The 23,003-nt window shown below is 41.6% G+C and overlaps 1 protein-coding gene across 3 annotated transcripts in view; it reads left to right on the top strand.

The window, feature by feature from the left end:
• mtmr9 (myotubularin related protein 9) overlaps positions 1-16,199 on the top strand; it is an 87,565-nt gene extending 71,366 nt beyond the window's left edge. For 2 of the 3 annotated variants that reach the window (XM_041188063.1, XM_041188061.1), the window contains 2 exons: positions 2,883-3,034; positions 12,837-16,199. In XM_041188063.1, the coding sequence (XP_041043997.1) occupies positions 2,883-3,034; positions 12,837-13,000 (316 nt within the window). In that variant the 3' untranslated portion in view covers positions 13,001-16,199. The remainder of the gene's footprint in view (positions 1-2,882; positions 3,035-12,836) is intronic. The other variant, XM_041188062.1, reaches the window with a different exon arrangement.
• The last annotated feature ends 6,804 nt before the right edge of the window (positions 16,200-23,003 follow it).

Genomic DNA, 23,003 nt, shown 5'->3' with positions numbered 1-23,003 from the left:
GAAACACTTAGAAGCCCTCAAATTCAGAATTGTTACAAGTTTGCTCAGTGACCATTTAGTTACCATCACTGTTGTTCAGTAAAAGGGTATACAACAATATTGGGAAACCCTCCAAATACATGATCCATGTATGATCAGTACTTAAATGGTTGTTTAGTGGGGGAAGGAACTATAGTGCTTGCTGCAATTTTGGCACATTGTATTTACTCTTCTGAGTTATGTAGCCTTTTGAACGTAGGAGCAGGAATAGGCCATTCAGCCCTCAAGCCTGCTGTGCCAATGTGAAGTTCATCACAAGGGATAAAAGTGGCTATCTGCTTCCACCAGAGGGAGCCATTTAGTTACGATTTAAAAGTTTTTGTGCAATAAGTGAATCTTCCACAATATATGGCCTCAGTTTCTCTTGAAATTTTTAAGACCTCACACTGTATCATGAAATAAAATGATTTTATCAAAAATATTGCAACAAGCAGCTATTTTAATAGATGGTTCACCAATGCATTGGAGACAACTATCACAGCATTCTTTATATCTAATCTTTATGGCAGGTTTATTTGCCTAGGACTTCAATAGGTAAAGTTCAGTGAGCTTTCTCTAATCTTGTGTTTATATAATATATTACTTGAATGTTTGTTTCGAATTAAGCTCAAGAGTAAGTGGTGCACTTAAGAATGCTGTTGAGGTTCAAGTGAGGCAAGTTTCTAAACAGGGCAGTTGGGAGCTTTATTCTGGATTTCGTTCACATGTTGCCTGACATGGTAGCGTTTGAGTATTGAAAAGTGCTGAGAATTGTGCACCAAAACGAGCTGCCGTTGTAGCCAAGCTGTTCCAGTACAGCCGCAACACTGGTGTCTACTCAACAAAAGTATAAAATTGTCCAGGTATATCCTGTCCTCAAAAACGTAATGAAGTTATCAACTGGCTAGACAAGAAGCCAGACTGCTGAATAGGATGAGTATGAACATCAACACAAGAGCTGGAGAAAATCTGCAATCCTATCATCATAAAGCTGTCAGGATGCTGGTGAACCACCAGGGGGCTTTCCTGGTGCTGGCAGTGCTCCGTCTGGTCAAGGTGCATCACCTGGTCCAACAATTGAGGGGATTGATTCAAGTAAACAGCATTGGTTATTCGTGTTTGACTGGGGTTGGCTGATAAGTGCACTTACATCAGTTTACAAGACATATATTTTAAGACTCATGAACTGACTTCAGTTAAGTGCTGAAGTTTTTGATGCATATGAACGGCAATATAAAGAATACTCGTCAATCTTAATAAAACTTCATGACCAGAGGGAAAAAGCAGGGAAAATCCAATCTGGCCAATTTACTGCCCAATTCATATATTCTCAGTCATCAGCAGAGTGATGACATGTGCTATTGACAGTGCTATCAGGCAGCAGTTACTCAGTTACCTGCTCCCCAGTGTTCGGTTTGGGTTTTGCTATGACCGATTGACTCCAAACCTCATTGCATCCTTGGTCTAACCATGGACAAAAGAGCTGAACTGGAGGTGAGATCTGAGTAACTGCCCTTGACATCACGACAGAATTTGTCCAAGTGTGACATCAAGGAGCCTTGGTAAAATTCAAGTTCGTGGAAGTCAAAGAAAATTCTGCAATGGCTGAAGTCATACCTCGCACAAAGGAAGATGGCTGTGTCTCAAACATACTCAACTGCTTCATTAATGACCTTCTCTGCATCATGAGGTTAGAAGTGGGGATGTTAGCGGATACTTGCAGTGTATTCTGTGCTGTTTGCAACTCCCTAGGTGATGGGTAATCTTTGGCTGTATGTAGCAAAATCTAGGCAACATTCAGGCTTGGGCTGGTAAGTGGCAAGCAACAGCCATCTCAAGTGAATTGAATCACTGCCCCTTACTGTCACTGAATTCCCCACCACTGCCATCCTGGGGTGTCGTTATTAACTAACTGAAATTTAACTGGAGCAACCTCTTAAGTGCTGTGGCTACAAAAGCAGATCAGAGACTGGCTATTCTGCAATGAATAACTTGTCTCCACAGTTCCAAAAGACTGATCACAAGACAAATGTCAGGTATGTGATGGAATACTTTCCACTGCCTGGGTAACTGCAGCTCCAACAATGCTCGGGAAGCTGAAGACCATCAAGGAAAAAGTATTGATTCTTGATTCGCACGCCATCCATCACCTTAAACGTTCTTACCTTCCTCCACCCATGCACAAGGCCTGTATCTGTACTCTGTGCCGCAGCAACTCACCACCACTCCTTCCGCAGCACTTTCCAAACCCATGACCTCTACCACCTGGAAGAACATTGCAGCAAATGTTTGAGTGCCACCACCTGCAAGTTCTCCAAGTCACGCACCATCCCAACTTGGGAATAAATTGTTGTTCCTTCACTGTGGCCAAGTCAAAACCTTGAAGCTCCATAACCAGTATTACTATTGGTGTACATAAACTAGCAGGCTGCAGCGATTCAAGTAGGTGGCTCACTCCCCAATGTCATTTAGGTTTAGGCAACAAATGCTGGCCATGCTAAAGATGCCCAAATCTCAGTAGCGGATTTAAAAAAAAATTGCAGTGCCAAATCCTTTTAAGTTTAAACACACAATCATATTCACCTGCTTGAAATTATGGCCATATCGTCAAGTAGATGATTGTGATTAAAAGAGGCTTTAGCAGAGAACACTTTAGGGTGTCTGATGTAACCAAGGTACTGTACTGAAGTAAGACTTATGAGCAGGAATGCTCACAAGGAACCACTAAAATGATTAAGATTGAACTAACAACTGAGTTCATATTTACAATATAGTCAAACTCTAAGTGAATTATTTTATGGTAGTTTGATTTGATTTGTTTTCCTGAAGAAGGGGAATTGAAAGTTATTTTTCTTGTATTCTAGGCGAAAACTAAAGCTTCAACAGAAAACAGTATCTCTATGGTCATGGATAAATAGACCAAAAGAACTGGAGAAGTACTTTAACCCCCTCTATGAAGCCAACAGCCTAGTTATCTGGCCTTCAGTGGCACCACAAAGTTTGCAGCTGTGGGAAGGTGAGGGAAGGCTTGTGTTCCTTTTTCACTAGGGAGCGAATGATAGCTACTGTTTTGCTTCATTTCTTTTCAGGGCCACCACCTTCATGGAAGTTTTCAACACATGTTCTGTTTGTTTACACACCAGTGATGTTTGTAACACAGTATTGTGTCAAGGCATTACCTGTGTGATGCTTTAACGCAAATTCGACATTCCCTCACTATGCTCCTGATAGAGTTGTCTTTAAGTTCACATCTGATGTCCAGTATCTTAGATTGAATGGAGTGAGGGACAGAATTCATCTATTCTGGTTACCAATATTTACAAGTGTGAAGCACCTTCAGCAAATTCAGAAAGCTTCATGTCAGATTAGTTCAAAAAATATCCATCATTATTCAACTCGATGATTGAGTCCATAGTATTACATTTAAAACTAGGCTGCAGTTCTTGCCATGCATTTTGCCACAATTTCCTCTTCCCATCCCCAAAAGAAAAATAACCTTGTTACTGAGGACATAGTGTACTTCACAGATAGCGGGAGGCAGTTTAGAGAGATTTGTAACGAGAGCTGTAACGATGTGGTTCTTCAATCTTAAAATAGCTTGTAATGAATCATCCAGGAGTGTGACCTTAATCCATATGATGCCTGTCTCAGTTTATTGATGTAAGGAGTTGGAAGGTAGGATTACATTTAAGAAATATTAGTCAGAATCCAATTAAATTCAGATTGCAAAAGGATAAAGGAAAAGAATAGTCAAAGATTGGTTGATTTGAGTCTAAGGATGAAAGAACAAGCAACTTGTATTATTGAGCATTTTTAAGCAATTAAAATTCCCAAAATGCTTCACAGGAGCATTATAAAACATTGTCACCAAGTCACATAAGGAAATACTTGGGCAAATGACCAAAAGCTTGGTCAGAGATGTAGGTTTTAAGGAGCATCTTAAAGAAGAATAGAAATGGAGAAGCTTAGGGAAGGAATTCCAGAGCTTAGGACCCAGGCTGCTGAAGGTTCAACAACTAAAGGTGGACAATTAAAATCTAGAATGCTTGGGAGTCCAGAATTATAGCATCGCAGATACTTCTGAGCTGGTAAGGTTGGGGGAGACTACCCAGGAAGTTATAAAGTACAACTCAAATGGAGATGGAATTGAAATAAGTACTTCTGAGTTCGGTTTGAGTTGTATGTCTGTAAATGCAGAAGGTGTTGCGAATGTAGTTGGTGAGGTAGAGGCACAAATTGTTATAAGGGCATCATGGAATAACCAACAGAAATGTCGCTGAAGCTCAGGTGAGGCTGTTGAATATTCTAAAATGCAAAATATTCAGGAAGGTGGAGAAGGAAAAGGGGATATGGGGTGGCAGTGTTAATCAAGGATTTCATTACACTCCCAGAACATAAGAGTAATATAAACATAGGGTAAAAGCATAATCTTATTGGATTAGACGAAGAGAACTTCTATTCAATTGATAAATTATAGATTGGCAAGGAGGTGAAGACAATGTATATTAACAAATTAAGAATTGCAAGAATTGAGCCACAATAATGAGTGACCAGTTGGCATAATTGTATAAGTGGCTAATGAAGAAGGAGAGAGGGGATTTCTACAATCTCGCCAAGAGAAATAGAAAATTCAATAGCAATAGGTAATGTAGCAGTAGGGGAACATGGAATTAGCAAACATTAGGCTTGATAAAGAAAATCAACAGCAGGGAACAGTACAATGAGCCAGGAGATAACCTAAATAAATTGGGAAGAAAAACTGATAGAAGAATGTACACAAACAATGGAAAGCGGTTAAACAAGTGTTGAGTTAGGACAGTGGTTCTCTTACCTATTTGTTTGAAGGACCCTTTTTCAATTGAACTTGTAATCACTGGCCCTACATCTAAATTATAATGCTCTATACTATTCATGCTGTTCCCAGCACTCCTCCATGCAAACACCTGACCAAAGTGGTGGTGTTGGGGGTGGTGGCAGTATGCTGAGTTGGGAGGGAGGTGGTCTGTGGTAGATGCAGAAGTTAGGTGGTCAGGAGTGTAGCCAGTGGGGTGAGGAGTGCGCCAGGCAGCCTGTGATGGGGGGGTGGGGTGGGTGGATTGAATTTCCTAGGCAATTGCCATGCAATCCTTACATGGGGACTTCAAGGAGGGGAGGGAGGGGGTTCCCCCAGTGCATCTTCGGGGTTTCCCCCCACCCTGGGTTTGACACTGCAGAACTTGGAGGTTATAAAGAAAAGATGGTGCTGCAATAGCTTAAGTTTCTTAGATGGGTATTAAAACTAAAATGAATCATTAACTAGGGCGAGAACAAAATTAAATTGAATAACATATGGAAACTACAAAGGGAAGCGAAAATGTTAATTCTGCTTGGGTTATGGCTGGTAACAAAGGCGAGTGGTAAAGAATTTTATAAAAACTGAAAATATCAAGGTAACGAAATGTTAGTGCTGATTACAGACAAAACAGGCATCCCTTTGGGGATGAAGGAATTACATTTCCTTGGTTTTGAGTAGTGGTAGTGGGAATGTAAGAGGAGGTGGTGTAGCAATTGATTTGAATAGCTCAAAATAAGGAAGTAGCACTGGAAAAAATGGTTCAATTCAAAAATAGAAAAGCTGCCAGGCTCTGATGGTATGTGCTTTACCCTTGAAATGTAGATGATCAAACTGAGTTGCCTTGAAATGGTGATGCTAGTGAACTTGAAGGTGGTGGTGTTATGATGTTGTTGCAAAAATCACCAAAAAACAGATCAAATGATCATTTATCTTATTGATCTTTGTGGAACTTTGCTTTGTACAAAATACTCATCTTTGCTTATGTTGCAGCAATGACTGCTCCTCAAAAGTAGTTCAGTGTGTGCAAAGCACTTTTGGACATCCTGGTACTCTGTAAGAAAAGGCGCTTTAAGAATGCAAGTTCATTATTGTAGGTCAAATTTGTAAGTTGACGCTGTAACATAAAAAACCTGAATTACCATACCTTGGTCAAAAATTCTTTTAATTTTGTGATATTTTTAAACTTGTAAATTTGTCCCTTAAGTGTCCATCTACTTTGGAAAAATTAATGCGAGATATGTAAACTCTGAATTTGTAATCTTAAAAACAATAAAGGGCGGAATCTTCCATGCCCACTGGTGTCGGGTGTGAACAGACAATATGGCAGGAAGGCCAAAAATCGGTTTCACGCCGTTGTGAAACCAGCTTGCAATCGTCAGCTCCACCCGTCGATGGTGGGCTGTGTTTCTCGCTGTCGCACATCAGGAACTTCATTGTTATGTGTTTACATATCATTATCAACCCAGCTCACCAGAATCATCCCCCCACACTGCATCGTCCGAGCACGGGCCAACATGTTTCACAACTGAACATGAGCGATATGCAGTTGGCGAGCTGCACTTCACTCGGAACTTGCGGTTTGTTTGCCTAACTTGCTTTGGGCATCACTTGCAGTCATCAGTGCCAGGCTTTGCAGACAGCACCACATTACTTTTACCGGCAGCCCTCTACCTACCGGACCAGCTGTAAGGCGGGGGCAACTTTTCAATGGCTGCAGGGCTATGGCTTGCTTGGTGCTTGGGGAAGGCAGAGAATTGGTCTTGGACAAGGGAAGAGACTGCATGGCTAGAGCATTACTAGGGAAAGAGGGTTAACCCAGGATGTGTGTGGGGACACATGTTGTTCTGTGCAAGTGGCCTCAAGGATCAGGACTGAGGAGGCAGTCTCCAGAGGAGATGAGGCCAGATGGAAATGTGAGGGTTTGAATGGGAGTGAGTCACGATGTCCCTTGAGCTGGCAGTGAGTGAGATGCCAGTGAATGTGTAATGTGCTTGTGAGTGAGAGTTTAGAGTGATGAGATGGTCGCCTTACCATGGCTGCACGGATGAGATTATTCGTCCTCTTTCTGCATTGGACGGCCAACCTCTTCTGTGCAGCATTGGCAATGACACCCTCTGCCACCCTCTCCCAAGCCAGAGTGGTGACACTGGGCCTCTTGCGGCCAGAGCTGAGACAGAGGACATCACAGCAGGTTCCGTCGGTGTCCAGAAAGCGTGCCAGGGATGTCACTGAATCGGGAATTTGCAGTCGTCTTGCCTTTCGGCTCTTCTGTGCAGCAGTCCTGGGCTGGAAGCACTGAGAGGTGTACGCCTGGCTGCGTTTACTTGGCGCCCAGTGTAAGAAAGCAGTGAGGTGATGGCATGGCAGGTGAATCAGAGGTATCTGCCTTGGAAACAGCATGTTTCCTGGGAATGCATAATTAATAAGGCGGGATTGGGACGACGCGGCAGGTAAAATGCTCTTTTTCCCACCAGCTACTGCACTTTGGGCAGAATCGTCCCAGATTTGCACTAAGGCTCAATCACTCTAATAAGGGTAGCTCAGAGACCAGCTAATCATGGAAGGGAGGTGGACAAAGAAATTTGGAATCAAATTAAGGAAATGAGTTTTAAAAAATTGACTAATTATGAACAATTTCAACTATCCCAAAATTGATTGGCAAGAAGAGGAAGATAAAGAGATGGAATTCCTACAACGTGTACAGGACTCTTTTTTTCGAGTGCAGCTTTTAAATAACCCAACATGAAAGGATTTGCTGTTGAGCCAAGTAATGAGAAATGAAGCAAAGCAATAAGAACAGTAAAAGCTGGGTGATATTAGGCAGTCGTGACCATAATTTATAATACTTTGAGATCATTGAGATAGACTGAGCATGACAAAGACCAAAGTAATAAATTGTAGAAAAACTGATTTTAAGAGGCTCAGAATAGAACTTGGAAAAATAAAATGGACAACACTGGCAAACAATGTAGAACAACAGTGCGAAAGAACAACAGTGCGAAAGAACAACAGTGCGAAAGAACAACAGTGCGAAAGAACAACAGTGCGAAAGAGTTCAAATGCTATTCAGCAGAGCCTAGGAAAAATGTTTTTTTTTTAAAAAAAAGAACAACTTAAACTCTAATGAGATATCATGGATAAATAAAACAAGAAATTGCATATGCACCGACAGGGAAGAGCACAACAAGGGAGAATAAAAAAAAGTTTAGGAGAAAAGTTTTTCAAAAAGCAATTAAATATTCACTGTTCACTTCATATCTGTAAACTGAATCCACATGGGAACCTCTGGAGACAAAACTTCAGAATTTTGATTGGCTTCAATATAAACAATTCTAGATCTCTGCCCTTGATAGGAATTAGTGTTTGAATAAGTTCATGCTTGTATGTGTTTTCACTTCGTAGCTTTAAAGGGGCCTGTGCACTTAGCCTCAGAGTAATACATTGCAACGGATTGTCATGGGAGAGGGGTGTATACTCTACATTTGTTATGATACAGTTGGAATCGGAAAATTGCTGTGTAAATGCAGGTTTGTCCTTGAAGATTAAGCCACAACTTAATATAGCGTTTTCTTTAAGTTTAGTGTTACTTAATTTTTTCTCTTAACATGCGTACAACTACTTTTAGAAGATCAATACAGTGTATGTAAACTAAAATGTTTCATAGGCTATACTTAATGCAGCAATACATGCATGCAGATCAGAGGTGCCTAGTATAATATTGAAATTCTTCAGTTGTTTGGTCTAGCCCACTAAATGCTCCTTAAGCTTTCCGATGAAAAGTGGGGGTTAGTTACAAAATGTAACTAGAGAATTATCTGTGGAATTTTGGAGATAATTGATAAGAGATGGCTGAAGGCACACAGTGCACCTTATGGTGTCCAATGCATAAACTAGTAAATCTTTTTTTTGTGCTGTACGCATGACTCAGATTGGAGGAAGTTGAATATGTGGCTCAGAGATTAGTGTAAAAGAAATGGGTTTCGATTCATAAGACACTGGCACCAGTACTGGGGAAAGTGGGAGATGTATCATTGGAAAAGTCTTCACCTGAACCATGCTAGCACAGTGTTCTGGTGAGTCATATAACTCGGGCAGTAGAGAGGGCTTTAAACTAAATGGTAGGGTGGGAGAAGGGAGGGATCATGTGAGGGGTGATGTGGTAAATTAAAGAGAAAGGGCAGGGCATTAGAGCAGGCTAGCAGTTTGGGTAATGATAACCAGAATGTGGCAGGAAGGGACAGAGGGTACAAACCTAACAGTGTACCCAGCAGATAAGGCCAGGGATTACAAAAACGGTCCAAAGACAGTTAAATGCCTTGTACCTGAATGTGAGCAGCATTCAGAACAAAATGGATGAATTGTTAGCACAGAAATATGTATGACCCGATAGTCATTTCAGAGAAATGGCTGTAAGGTGACCAATGTTGTGACCTAAATATTCAAGGGTAGTTGACATTTGGGAAGGACAAAAAGCTAGGAAAAGGTGGTGATGTAGCTTTGTTAATAAAGGATAACATCAGTGTCATAGTGAGATGACTTATAGTTCAGAAGATCAAGATGTAGAATCAGTTTGGTAGAGATAAGAAATAGACAAGTCAAGCAGTCACTTGTGGGCGTAGTTTATAAACCCCCTAACAGTAGTTACACTGTAGGACAGAGTTTACAAGAAGGAATAATGGGGGCTTCTCAAAAAGGTCCTGCAGTAATAATTTTAATCTTCTTATAGATTGAATGAAACAGGCAAAGGTAGCCTGGAAGATGAATTGTCCTGCATTTGGGACAATGTCTTAGAGCAATGAGTTCTAGGGCCAACCTAACACAGTCTATTTTAGACCTGGTGATGTGCAATGAAACAGGATTAGTTAATGACCACATAACACAGGAGCCTCTAGGCACAGTGATTATAACATGAGAATTTCACATTCCATTGGAAGGTTGGTAGTCTGGCTCGAACACGAGTGCAGAAGCATTGAACAGGTATTTTGTGTCTCTTCACTGTAGCAGACAAAAAAATCCCCGGAATTCTTGAAAATAAAGGTAAAAGGAAAAAACTTAAATCAATCACAATCACTAAGGAAAAAGTACTGGGAAAACTATTAGACCTAATGGCTGACAAGTCCCCTAGACATGATGGACTGCATCTTATGGTCTTAAAAGAAGTGGTTGTAGAGATAATAGATTTATTAGCTGTGATCTTCTAAATTTCCCCATAATAAGGAAAGCAGATTGGAAAATTGCAAATCTAACGCTACTATTCAAGAAAGGAGGGAGACAAAAAGATGGAAATTATAGTCCAGTTAGCCTAACATCTGTCATAGGAAAAACGCTATAATCCATTATTAAGCAGGTAATAGCAGGACATCTAGAAAATCTTAATGTAATTAGGCAGAGTCAACATGGTTTTGTGAAAGAGAAATGGTTTTTGACTAATTTATTAGAGTTCTTTGTGGAAGTAACATGGTGGATGAAGGGGAACCTGTAGATGTGGTGTACTTGCATTTCCAAAAGGCATTCGATAAGTTGCCACATTAAAGGTCATTGCACAAAATAGGAGCCCGTGGTGTAGGGGGTAACATATTAGCATACACAGGTTAACAGGAAGCAAAGATTAGGGATAAATAGGTCACTTTTGGATTGGCTAGCTATTATTTGTGAAGTGCCACAGGCCTCAGTGCTGAGCTTCAACTATTTACAGTCTACATTTACGACTTGGATGAAAGGACTGAATGTATGGTGTGAGAAACCCATTTTTGGAAAATTTAAAGGGCATTGAATTTTGGACATTCTTCCTCCTGAGCTATTTTCAAAAGTTTGCAATATTCATTTGCAACTATGAAAATGCCATTCTTTAAGAAACATTGGGTCAAGATAGATGTCCAACAGGGAACACCTGCTTTGGGAAGAGATACTTTGTCTGTCTAAGGTAACAAAGAACTTTTTTTTGCCAGGCTAAAGACTCTTGCTTGAAAACACCTGGCCTGAGAGAAGTATTCTTTGAATATCTTAGCCTTTACAACTCGGAGTGTGAATGTGGGGTGCCTTAGAAGCAGGTTGCAAGAAAGACTTTTTTCCCCCACTCTCTCTGCGCACCCCCCCCCCCTTGTTATATGTGGTCTCGAGTGAGTTAAATTTTCTTCAAACGTCTTATCAGAATAACTCGACTGTTTTACTTTGAAAGTCTGCCAAGTTATGATAAGTGAGAATCATCAAGGACAATTTCACCAGAAAATTTGTCATAAGGAACTTCCAGATCTATTGTGACTAGAATCCTGTTTGATCAACAGTATTGACATCTTCTCAAACTTTATCCTTTTAAAAAGAAACTTTCCCATATTCCAGTCTCTGCAAGGGATTGTTTGTTTTGTCCTCTTTGGTGTTTTTTATGAGGTTATGGGTGTTCGAATATCTTTTTAAAAAGGGAGAAATGTTACACTTCTGAACTACAACTTGTATGTTAGCTAGTTTATTAACTTGTTTTCAAAGAGTAGCTTGTTTTATAATTTTTTTTGTGTTTACTGAAAGAAGCCTGATTATAGTCTTTTAATGCTGGGAATAAGTGTCAGAGGCAAATAATTGGCCAGCTTTGTGGGCCAATTATTGTTATGACCTGTGGAGAAGTGGGGCTAGAATTAACTGCGCACTCCTCCCATCACGGTCAGTAACAATGGTAGCTAAATTTGCTGATGACACCAAGGTAGGTAAGTCCGTAAGTTGTGTAGAGGACATAGTCTTCAAAGAGATTTAGATAGGTTAGCTAAGTGGGCAAAAAATTGGCAGATGGAGCATGAAGTGGGAAAATGTGAACTTGTCCACTTTTTCAGGAAGAATAGCAGTATGTTATTTAAATGGAGAGAGACTGCAGACATGAAGATCTGGGTGTCCTGGTACATGAGTCACAAAATGTTAGTATGCAGGCACAGCAAGTGATTAGGAAGGCAAATGGAATGTTAGCATTTATGGCAAGGAAAAGTAGGGAAGGGTTGCTACAAATGTCCAGGCCTTGGTGACACCACATCGGGAATACTGTGTACAGTTTTGGTCTCCTTTTTTGAAAATGGATATAACTGCATTAGGAGCAGTTCAAAGAAGGTTCACTCAACTAATTCCTGGGATGAAGCGGTTAGCTTGTGAGGAGAGGTTGAGTAGGCTGGGCCTATACTCATTGGAGTTTAGAAGAATGGGAGGGGATCTTATTGAAACATGTAAGATCCTGAGGGGGACTTGACTGGGTGGATGCTGAGAGGGTGTTTCCCCATAAGGGGGAGGTCTAGAACTAGGGGAGACAGTTTAAAAATCAGGGTCTCCCATTCAAGACTCGGGTGAGAATTTTTTTTCTCGGAGGGTTGTTAGTCTGTGGAATTCTCTTGCCCAGAGAACAGAAGAGGCTTGGTCATTGAATATATTCAAGGCTGAGTTAGATTATTGATCACAACGGGGTTGAGGGTTATAGGTGGAGTTAAGGCTACAATCAGATCGGCTCAAGAGGCCAAAAGACCTACTCCTGCTCCTAATTCTTGTGCTCTTCTGTGTGTTTTCACTTTCCCCCAGTGTTGCAATTCTCATCTTGTGTAATTGATACAAATCTTGATCTGAAATTTGGCCCTGCCCCATAATGGAATCTACGGTATGTTTGGTCATCATACTGGTGCAGCCGCATTTTATGTTGCAGGCTGTTATATCTGAACAAGTATATATTATAGCTGAACTGAGCAATGTACCTAGAAGCCCACTGGTCAAGTGCATTCCATCTAAATACAGTGCAGCCCATATGCACCATTAACCCACATCCTCAAGTCATGTGGTCTCTTCGAAAAGGCAACTATCTTATTGACTTAGGCAGAGTTTATTCCTGTTGTATTAAAAGCCTCAATTATATTGTGGTGTATATTTTCCCAATGAAAGAGCTCCAGTTCTTTGAGCCCGAGCTTGGAAAGATGGCTTTAAATATCCTGAAGACTATTGATCGTTTCTTTCTAATTAAAAGGGGTGTTTCTCCGATGGAACCGTTCCTCAAAATACTTGGATGATGCCTGGGATGAAATAATTCACATCATTGAATCCAATAAAGATCTACAGGCAAAAGTAAATGCACTTCGACGCCAACTAACTGAGCTACAAACGGGAGATGGCGAACTGAAAAGCCCTTGAATGTACTTGGCAAATTTTTAATCCATTACATTTAATATATTTAGAAGTAACAATTTGTATATGATATGTGCATGTCTTTAATCCCTGACTATACAGGCGCACAGAGTTCTCTGCAGTGAGAAACTTTAGTTGAATTCTAGCTATTAGCAGCATGACGATAATACAAATGGATCCCTAAACGGTTTTTGTGGACGGGTGTTTCAGTATGGTTTTAAAATAAAATTGGCTGCGCAGATTGAGGAGCTGACCACCCTGGGGAATAAATGTCTTTTTACATTTGCATTTATTTCTAGGTTTAAGCACTCAGAATCAAGTACTGCACAAGTCATATGAAAAGAAATTTCCGTAAATTACTTGGCATGTAAATCTCACTCCACCTTAGAGTACACTGTACTTTCACTAAAGGAATACTTCCACTTACCATACTGTATCCTTAAGCCCACTGTGAATAAATTGTTGAACTGAGATGAGTTTCATATTGTGGGCTCATTGGCACTGGCATATATATATATATATAATATATATGGATATATAATAGGGTGAGAGTAATTAAATGTCAACTTAGTTTGTCAAATAGAAAGTTCACCTAATTTATTCTCGTGTTTGTTGAATTTCATAACACATTGAGACAATTTATCCAGCTGCATTGCTTTATAGTTTACAGTTAAGGTTCAGAAATTAAACTGTGGGATGCTATTGTGTACTTTTGTGTTCAGATTTTTAAAGGAGCATTAACAGTAAAGTAATTGGGTTAACAATTCTACCAAAATAGTCGATGGTGAAATTTAAGGTAAATATGAGTACTTCAGGGCCTGAATCTTTGGCTAATATACCTAGGGATTTACTGATTCTAGTTTCTGTTGCCATTAGTTGTTAAACTGTCTTGTATCTACACTTGGCCTTGGCCGAAGCAGCTTTCCTTAGAAATTGTGATTTGACAAGAAGCAGTTGACATTTCCTTCGATGGAAATACTCAACCCACTGCCTGTCACAAGCAAAGGTCACTGCAAACGCTGCCAGATGGTTGTCTGCCTGTAGACACCAATATGTAATCATTTAAAGCCTTAGAAACACTTTTTGTGTCAAGGAATTTACTAAAATATAGAAGAGCTCGGAATGTGAAGGGTGAACCAAATTCTGATTCTGTTGAAATGTGTTTTGCAAATAGAATTTTTCAGCCTGGCATGTGTAGATTGTAAATGATTTGTAATTGGTCTCAAGTGCATTTATAACAAAATGAAGTTAAACGAGCAGATCATTTTTATTTGTGGAAGGACCGAAGACAGGCAAATTAGTTCTTAATCTGGGAAGGAGGTAATGTTACATTTCCTTAATGCACAGTAATAGCACAGTAAAATGATGCAGAAACCGTGCCTCTCTAGAATATTACACATTGTTCATCAAATGAACAAAGGCATCTAAATACATGGATCTAATCTGAGATTTGAGTTCTGATAGCATTGTCTGCACCTAATGAAGAATATACTTTAGCTATATAATCTTTTGTATTGCCTGATAGGTTTCATAGAGCAGTGTTACCATTCCTAAATTTCTTTAAAGGTATTTCAAAGAAATTATAACTACTTTTAATAGAGTATATTTTCAAGATTTAATGATGAATTTAACAATTTAACTGAGTGAGCTGCAGTCTTCTTTAAATAATAGAGGTTGCAGAATGAAATTTGAACTTAAAATATTACCAAGTTTTGGCTGGTAACAAAACAGAATCGTTTCCAGTCTTTATTTGGAGTAGCACTTTATGTTGTTCCACCAGATTAGGTTCCTGTTGAAACTTTAACTTGACTTTGTTTGCTCCTCTTGTGTTTGAGAGCATTGTTTCTTGTATGGGCTAACGTTTGAAGTGAGCTTGGAGTAGTCACCGCTGATACCATGGAGTAGTCTTCACAGGAAGTTAACATCAATCAGTGTAGATCCTTAGCTGCACAGGCATATGCATAACTATTGTACTTGTAGATACTTCTATAAAATACATGATCATGCCAACTTTTCAAAATATATATCTATTACACTACATTACATTACTTGAAAAAGGTATTTTGGAATGTAACAGGTGAACAAAGTTAATGAAATAATGGTTTTTAAGTTGTTGTGTTGGGTAGCACATAACCTTGTTTCAGGACATCCTGCATCGGATGAGTGATTTAAGCATTCAGAGATGGAAACCATATCTAGTTGAAACAAGAGAATGAACCAATGAGTTTAATAACCTCAATAAAAATTGATGTGTATCTGCAATTGAAATGAGTGCCTTTCACACTTTTTCCCCTTTTCCCAAACCCCACCCTACCTCTCTAGGATGAAAAGAATGTGGCCTCTTTGTCTGAAAGCAACCATTCCAAATGTTGTCAGATTTTTGGACCACAAGTACTTTTAATATCAGATAACTGCCTCCTTATCCTAGAGGTGTGGTTGTTGCTGATAGAATTTTGTGATGGACCAGATTAATGCTTTTAGTAAAGTGAGATCCCATTCTTCATTGAAGCTAGGGTACAATTTGTCTGTGCCAGTCACACTGTTATTACGAAGCTGGAGACATGAATACTAATTGTTTCAAAAAAAAAATCTCTTGGTGTGCTACCAATTTGCCCCTTTACCTTTCTTTTATAGTGTGGTGAAGTTCATTTATCAGTGTCAGTGGTAAATCTATAGAAGCATGTAATTTATTCCCATAACTCTATTTCCATGGACTAGAAAAACTGGTGTTAAACATGTTGCAGTGCCATAATTTAATGCTTTGTGAAACATTTTATACTAAGCCTGGTAACAGCGTTCAATCATTCTATATTACAGGATGCACATTGTCATGCCTGTGTACTAAAACGCTGCTGGCTTCAATCTGTCCGATTACGTGAACCGGATGTTTTTAAGTATATTTAAAAACAAATCCAAATTGAAAACCTTGCTACATATTCAAGTCCGTGTTTCCTTTTCTAATGTGGAAATTGTAAACTTTGGGCGATGAATTTCATGAATCATGTGATGCTGTGTGAACTGCTGTAATTCGGTGTGTGCTGTATAAATTGTCCAGTGCATGCATTGGCTTGAAATTTTGTACTTTTACTGACATCAAATGTTTGAGTATATGGACCCCATCTGCAATGCTCATTAACTCTTGTGTTAAGCAAAATCATCATGCATTGTTTTAATTTGACTTTTTTGAAATAAAACCTAAAATTATGCTGAGGAGTTACGTGTGTTACTTTTAAAGCTTATGGAATCGTGGAATGCTTACAGCACAGAAGGAAATCATTTAGCTCATTTTGTCCACCCCAGCTCTGTAAGAGCAGCTCAGCTAGCCACATTCCCCACCTTATCTCCATAGCCCTACAAATTCTTTTCTCCATGCTCTTATCCAATGCCCTTTTGGAAATCCTGATTTATACCTGCCTCTACCACTATCTTGGGTAGTGCCTTCCAGATCCTAGCCACTTTTTGCTGTGCTTTTCAAGAAAAACATTTTTCCTCATGCCACTGTTGATCATTCTGTCAATCACCATAAATTTGGTGCCCTCTGGTTCTTTGACCCTTTCACCAAAGAGAACAGTTTTGCTATCTAAAACAAAAACAGAATTACCTGGAAAAACTCAGCAGGTCTGGCAGCATCGGCGGAGAAGAAAAGAGTTGATGTTTCGAGTCCTCATGACCCTTCAACAGAACTTGAGTTCGAGTCCAAGAAAGAGTTGAAATATAAGCTGGTTTAAGGTGTGTGTGTGGGGGGCAGAGAGAGAGAGAGGTGGAGTGGGGGTGTGGTTGTAGGGACAAACAAGCAGTGATAGAAGCAGATCATCAAAAGATGTAAACAACAATAGAACAAAAGAACACATGGGTGTTAAAGTTAAAGTTGGTGATATTATCTAAGCGAATGTGCTAATTAAGAATGGATGGTAGGGCACTCAAGGTATAGCTCTAGTGGGGGTGGGGAGAGCATTTTTTTATTATATAATGGAAATAGGTGGGAAAAGAAAAATCTATATAATTTATTGGAAAAAAAAGAAAAGGAAGGGGGAAACAGAAAGGGGGTGGGGATGGGGGAGGGAGCTCATGACCTAAAGTTGTTGAATTCAATTTTCAGTCTGGATGGCTGTAAAGTGCCTAGTTGGAAGATGAGGTGTTGTTCCTCCAGTTTGCGTTGGGCTTCACTGGAACAATGCAGCAAGCCAAGGACAGACATGTGGGCAAGAGAGCAGGGTGGAGTGTTAAAATGGCAAGCGACAGGGAGGTTTGGGTCATTCTTTCGGACAGACCGCAGGTGTTCTGCAAAGTGGTCGCCCAGTTTACGTTTGGTCTCTCCAATGTAGAGATCACATTGGGAGCAACGACTGCAGTAGACTAAGTTGGGGGAAATGCAAGTGAAATGCTGTTTCACTTGAAAGGAGTGTTTGGGTCCTTGGACGGTGAGGAGAGAGGAAGTGAAGGGGCAGGTGTTGCATCTTTTGCGTGGGCATTGAGTGGTGCCATAGGAGGGGGTTGAGGAGTAGGGGGTGATGGAGGAGTGGACCAGGGTGTCCCGGAGGGAATGATCCCTACGGAATGCCGATAGTGGGGGTGAAGGGGAGATGTGTTTGGTGGTGGCATCATGCTGGAGTTGGCGGAAATGGCAGAGGATGATCCTTTGAATGCGGAGGCTGGTGGGGTGATAAGTGAGGACAAGGGGGACCCTATCATGTTTCTGGGAGGGAGGAGAAGGCGTGAGGGCAGATGCGCGGGAGATGGGCTGGACACGGTTGAGGGCCCTGTCAATGACCGTGGGTGGAAAACCTCGGTTAAGGAAGAAGGAGGACATGTCAGAGGAACTGTTTTTGAAGGTAGCATCATCGGAACAGATGCGACGGAGGCGAAGGAACTGAGAGAATGGGATGGAGTCCTTACAGGAAGCGGGGTGTGAGGAGCTGTAGTCGAGATAGCTGTGGGAGTCGGTGGGTTTGTAATGGATATTGGTGGACAATCTATCACCAGAGATTGAGACAGAGAGGTCAAGGAAGGGAAGGGAAGTGTCAGAGATGGACCACGTGAAAATGATGGAGGGGTGGAGATTGGAAGCAAAATTAATAAATTTTTCCAAGTCCCGACGAGAGCATGAAGCGGCACCGAAGTAATCATCGATGTACCGGAGAAAGAGTTGTGGAAGGGGGCCAGAGTAGGACTGGAACAAGGAATGTTCCACATACCCCATAAAGAGACAGGCATAGCTGGGGCCCATGCGGGTACCCATAGCCACACCTTTTATTTGGAGGAAGTGAGAGGAGTTGAAGGAGAAATTGTTCAGCATGAGAACAAGTTCAGCCAGACGGAGGAGAGTAGTGGTGGATGGGGATTGTTCAGGCCTCTGTTCGAGGAAGAAGCTAAGGGCCCTCAGACCATCCTGGTGGGGGATGGAGGTGTAGAGGGATTGGACGTGCATGGTGAAGAGGAAGCGGTTGGGGCCAGGGAACTGGAAATTGTTGATGTGACATAAGGTGTCAGAGGAATCACGGATGTAGGTGGGAAGGGACCAGACAAGGGGAGAGAGAAGGGAGTCAAGATAACGAGAAATGAGTTCTGTGGGGCAGGAGCAAGCTGAGACGATCGGTCTACCGGGACAGTTCTGTTTGTGGATTTTGGGTAGGAGATAGAAGCGGGTGGTCCGGGGTTGGGCGACTATCAGGTTGGAAGCTGTGGGAGGGAGATCCCCAGAGGAGATGAGGTCGGTGACAGTCCTGGAAACAACGGCTTGATGTTCAGTGGTGGGGTCATGGTCCAGGGAGAGGTAGGAGGAAGTGTCTGCGAGTTGACGCTCAGTCTCCGCGAGGTAGAGGTCAGTGCGCCAGACAACAACAGCACCACCCTTGTCAGCGGGTTTGATGACAATGGCAGGGTTGGACCTGAGAGAATGGAGTACAGTAAGTTCAGAGAGAGACAGGTTAGAATGGGTGAGAGGAGCAGAGAAATTGAGACTACTAATGTCGCGCCGACAGTTCTCAATGAAAAGATCAAGAGAAGGTAAGAATCCAGAGGGAGGGGTCCAGGTGAGGGAGAATATTGGAGGTGGGTGAAAGGATCTGTTGAACTAGGAGAGGACTCCTGCCCAAAGAAGTGAGCCCGGAGACGAAGACGGCGGAAGAAGAGTTCAGCATCGTGCCGAGCCTGAAATTCATTGAGGTGAGGGCGTAAGGGTATGAAACTAAGTCCTTTGCTGAGCACTGAACGTTCAGCATCGGAGAGGGGAAGGTCAGGGGGTATAGTGAATACACGGCTGGGGCTGGGATTGGAAGATGGGGTGGGGACGGAGGGACGGGCAGGGGTGGAGGGCCCTAGATGGGTGTTGGTGTTGATGAGTTGTTGGAACTTGCGTTCCTTTGCATCTGAAAGAAAGAGAAAAAGTTTCTTGTTGAGGCGTCGGATGAACCGAAGAATAAAATGAAACTGGGGGCACGCGCAGCTTTGAAAAAGGGTACGGCGGTGCTGCTGGAGGGGGAGGTCGAGTGTGTTCATATGGCGGCGCATGGCACTGAGTGTGGATCTCAGAATGTGACGGGAACAGCAGTCCGAGAAACGTTTTATGTCCCGGAGATACCTGTAATCCTGGGTGGGTTCGAAACATGAGGGGTGGAATTTCAGTTGAAATCCACGTGGGGTAAGTCGGAGATGGAGACAGTCACTGAGAAAGGAGATGTGGCTGTGAAAGCGGGTTTTAGTAAACACCTTGTCAAACACCAGGAGGGAAATGGAAAGCAAGGAAGGTGAGCAAGGCAAAAGAGAGGAACGGAAATCTTGTCGCAGAGAGGAACAGAACTTCTTCAAGGAGGTAGGCATTTCTTGAAGAGCAGTGGCAGTCAATTAAACACTCCCTTCTCTCTCCCCTTGTCCAGTCCCTTCCCACCTACATCCGTGATTCCTCTGACACCTTACGTCACATCAACAATTTCCAGTTCCCTGGCCCCAACCGCTTCCTCTTCACCATGGACATCCAATCCCTCTAAACCTCCATCCCCCACCAGGATGGTCTGAGGGCCCTTAGCTTCTTCCTCAAACAGAGGCCTGAACAATCCCCATCCACCACTACTCTCCTCCATCTGGCTGAACCTGTTCTCACACTGAACAATTTCTCCTTCAACTCCTCTCACTTCCTCCAAATAAAAGGTGTGGCTATGGGTACCCGCATGGGCCCCAGCTATGCCTGTCTCTTTATGGAGTATGTGGAACATTCCTTGTTCCAGTCCTACTCCGGCCCCCTTCCACAACTCTTTCTCCGGTACATCGATGATTACTTCGGTGCTGCTTCATGCTCTCGTCGGGACTTGGAAAAATTTATTAATTTTGCTTCCAATCTCCACCCCTCCATCATTTCCACGTGGTCCATCTCTGACACTTCCCTTCCCTTCCTTGACCTCTCTGTCTCAATCTCTGGTGATAGACTGTCCACCAATATCCATTACAAACCCACTGACTCCCACAGCTATCTCGACTACAGCTCCTCACACCCCGCTTCCTGTAAGGACTCCATCCCATTCTCTCAGTTCCTTCGCCTCCGTCGCATCTGTTCCGATGATGCTACCTTCAAAAACAGTTCCTCTGACATGTCCTCCTTCTTCCTTAACCGAGGTTTTCCACCCACGGTCGTTGACAGGGCCCTCAACCGTGTCCGGCCCATCTCCCGCGCATCTGCCCTCACACCTTCTCCTCCCTCCCAGAAACATGATAGGGTCCCCCTTGTCCTCACTTATCACCCCACCAGCCTCCGCGTTCAAAGGATCATCCTCCGCCATTTCCGCCAATTCCAGCATGATGCCACCACCAAACACATCTTCCCTTCACCCCCACTATTGGCATTCCGTAGGGATCGCTCCCTCTGGGACACCCTGGTCTACTCCTCCATCACCCCCTACTCCTCAACCCCCTCCTATGGCACCACTCCATGCCCACGCAAAAGATGCAACACCTGCCCCTTCACTTCCACTCTCCTCACCGTCCAAGGGCCCAAACACTCCTTTCAAGTGAAGCAGCATTTCACTTGCATTTCCCCCAACTTAGTCTACTGCATTCGTTGCTCCCAATGTGGTCTCCTCTACATTGGAGAGACCAAACGTAAACTGGGCGACTGCTTTGCAGAACACCTGCGGTCTGTCCGCAAGAATGACCCAAACCTCCCTGTCGCTTGCCATTTTAACACTCCACCCTGCTCTCTTGCCCACATGTCTGTCCTTGGCTTGCTGCATTGTTCCAGTGAAGCCCAACGCAAACTGGAGGAACAACACCTCATCTTCCGACTAGGCACTTTACAGCCATCCGGACTGAATATTGAATTCAACAACTTTAGGTCGTGAGCTCCCTCCCCCATCCCCACCCCCTTTCTGTTTCCCCCTTCCTTTTCTTTTTTTTCCAATAAATTATATAGATTTTCCTTTTCCCACCTATTTCCATTATATAATAAAAAAAATGCTCTCCCCACCCCCACTAGAGCTATACCTTGAGTGCCCTACCATCCATTCTTAATTAGCACATTCGTTTAGATAATATCACCAACTTTAACTTTAACACCTATGTGTTCTTTTGTACTGTTGTTGTTGACATCTTTTGATGATCTGCTTCTATCACTGCTTGTTTGTCCCTACAACCACACCACCACCCCCCACCTCTCTCTCTCTTTTTCTCTCCGCCCCCCACACACACACCTTAAACCAGCTTATATTTCAACTCTTTCTTGGACTCGAACTCAAGTTCTGTCGAAGGGTCATGAGGACTCGAAACGTCAACTCTTTTCTTCTCCGCCGATGCTGCCAGACCTGCTGAGTTTTTCCAGGTAATTCTGTTTTTGTTTTTGTTTTGGATTTCCAGCATCTGCAGTTTTTTTGTTTTTAGTTTTTCTATCTAGTTTGTCTAGACACCTCGTGATTTTGAACAATTGAATCTTTGTTTGAAGTAGTTTTCCATCTGGCTTTGTACATACAGGTAAGCTCATTTAGTTGAAGAATAACGTTATTGGATTCCTTTATGAATCATTTCACGAAGGTAGTATAGATGAACCCGAGTCACACCATCTAGTCTGAGGTTGTCCATTCTGTGGCCTTAAGATTGTGTGGCCTCTGAACCAGGCAGTCTGGCCCTCAAAATCAAGGTGACTTTGTCCTGTTTATGCATTTATGATGTTCTGGCCTGTCATGTTTGATTGTTCGAAAAAAGCTGTTTTAACATGGATTTTATATTATTGGATACATTCTAAATCAACCGACTATTATGGGTCATTTTTAGTTGCTATTTATTTGGAAGAAACATGGAAACCTTTGTGTTCTGGTCCTAAATGTTTGCAGAGTATAACAGGACCTTTTGAGTATATACAAATGTTTTCCAGCTGAAACAAAGTATTTATTTTTGAGGCATCGCTGCAGAGAACATGCATGAACTAATTTTAATAGATAAATAATTTATTTAATAAATGCTGGAAGTGATTTAAATATACAAATAATGTTCAAATAGTGAAATCTCATTTATAGTGCTTGGATAATCACTACTAAATGAAATAAATAATACTGTTGTTAACCCACTTCATTTAAAAATGGTTATATTAGTATTAGAAACATTTTAAGTGTGCTTATTCATCAGCGGACATGTGAAACCAAATTTCTAATTCTATTTTGAAAGCTTTGGTTTGTGATGATGTTTTACACATGTTTTTAAATGAACTGAAACATTGCATAATTTATGGAAATATGTTTGGTACATTTAACCTATTCTGCTTCCAAGTTGCAATCATTCTCCTTACACAAAAGAACAATATATTACAATTTTTTAACTTCAATCTATTTAAAGTTTTAGTATTTTACTTCGATTCACTATTTTCATGAATACTGTGGAAATTAAGAACTGTAGTACAATGAAATGCATTTTTATAACAAATGAAATTATTCAAAGGAAACACAATTTTTTTTCTTACTGCCCATATGATTTTTCTCTTGGGCTGCTCATAATAATCTGGGAAGTTAATTTTTCATTCCTGCAGACTGCA

Source organism: Carcharodon carcharias, chromosome 5 (assembly GCF_017639515.1).
Source record: "Carcharodon carcharias isolate sCarCar2 chromosome 5, sCarCar2.pri, whole genome shotgun sequence".
In the NCBI taxonomy this organism is placed as follows: Eukaryota; Metazoa; Chordata; class Chondrichthyes; order Lamniformes; family Lamnidae; genus Carcharodon; species Carcharodon carcharias.
This window is presented reverse-complemented; position numbering and strand designations above follow the sequence as displayed.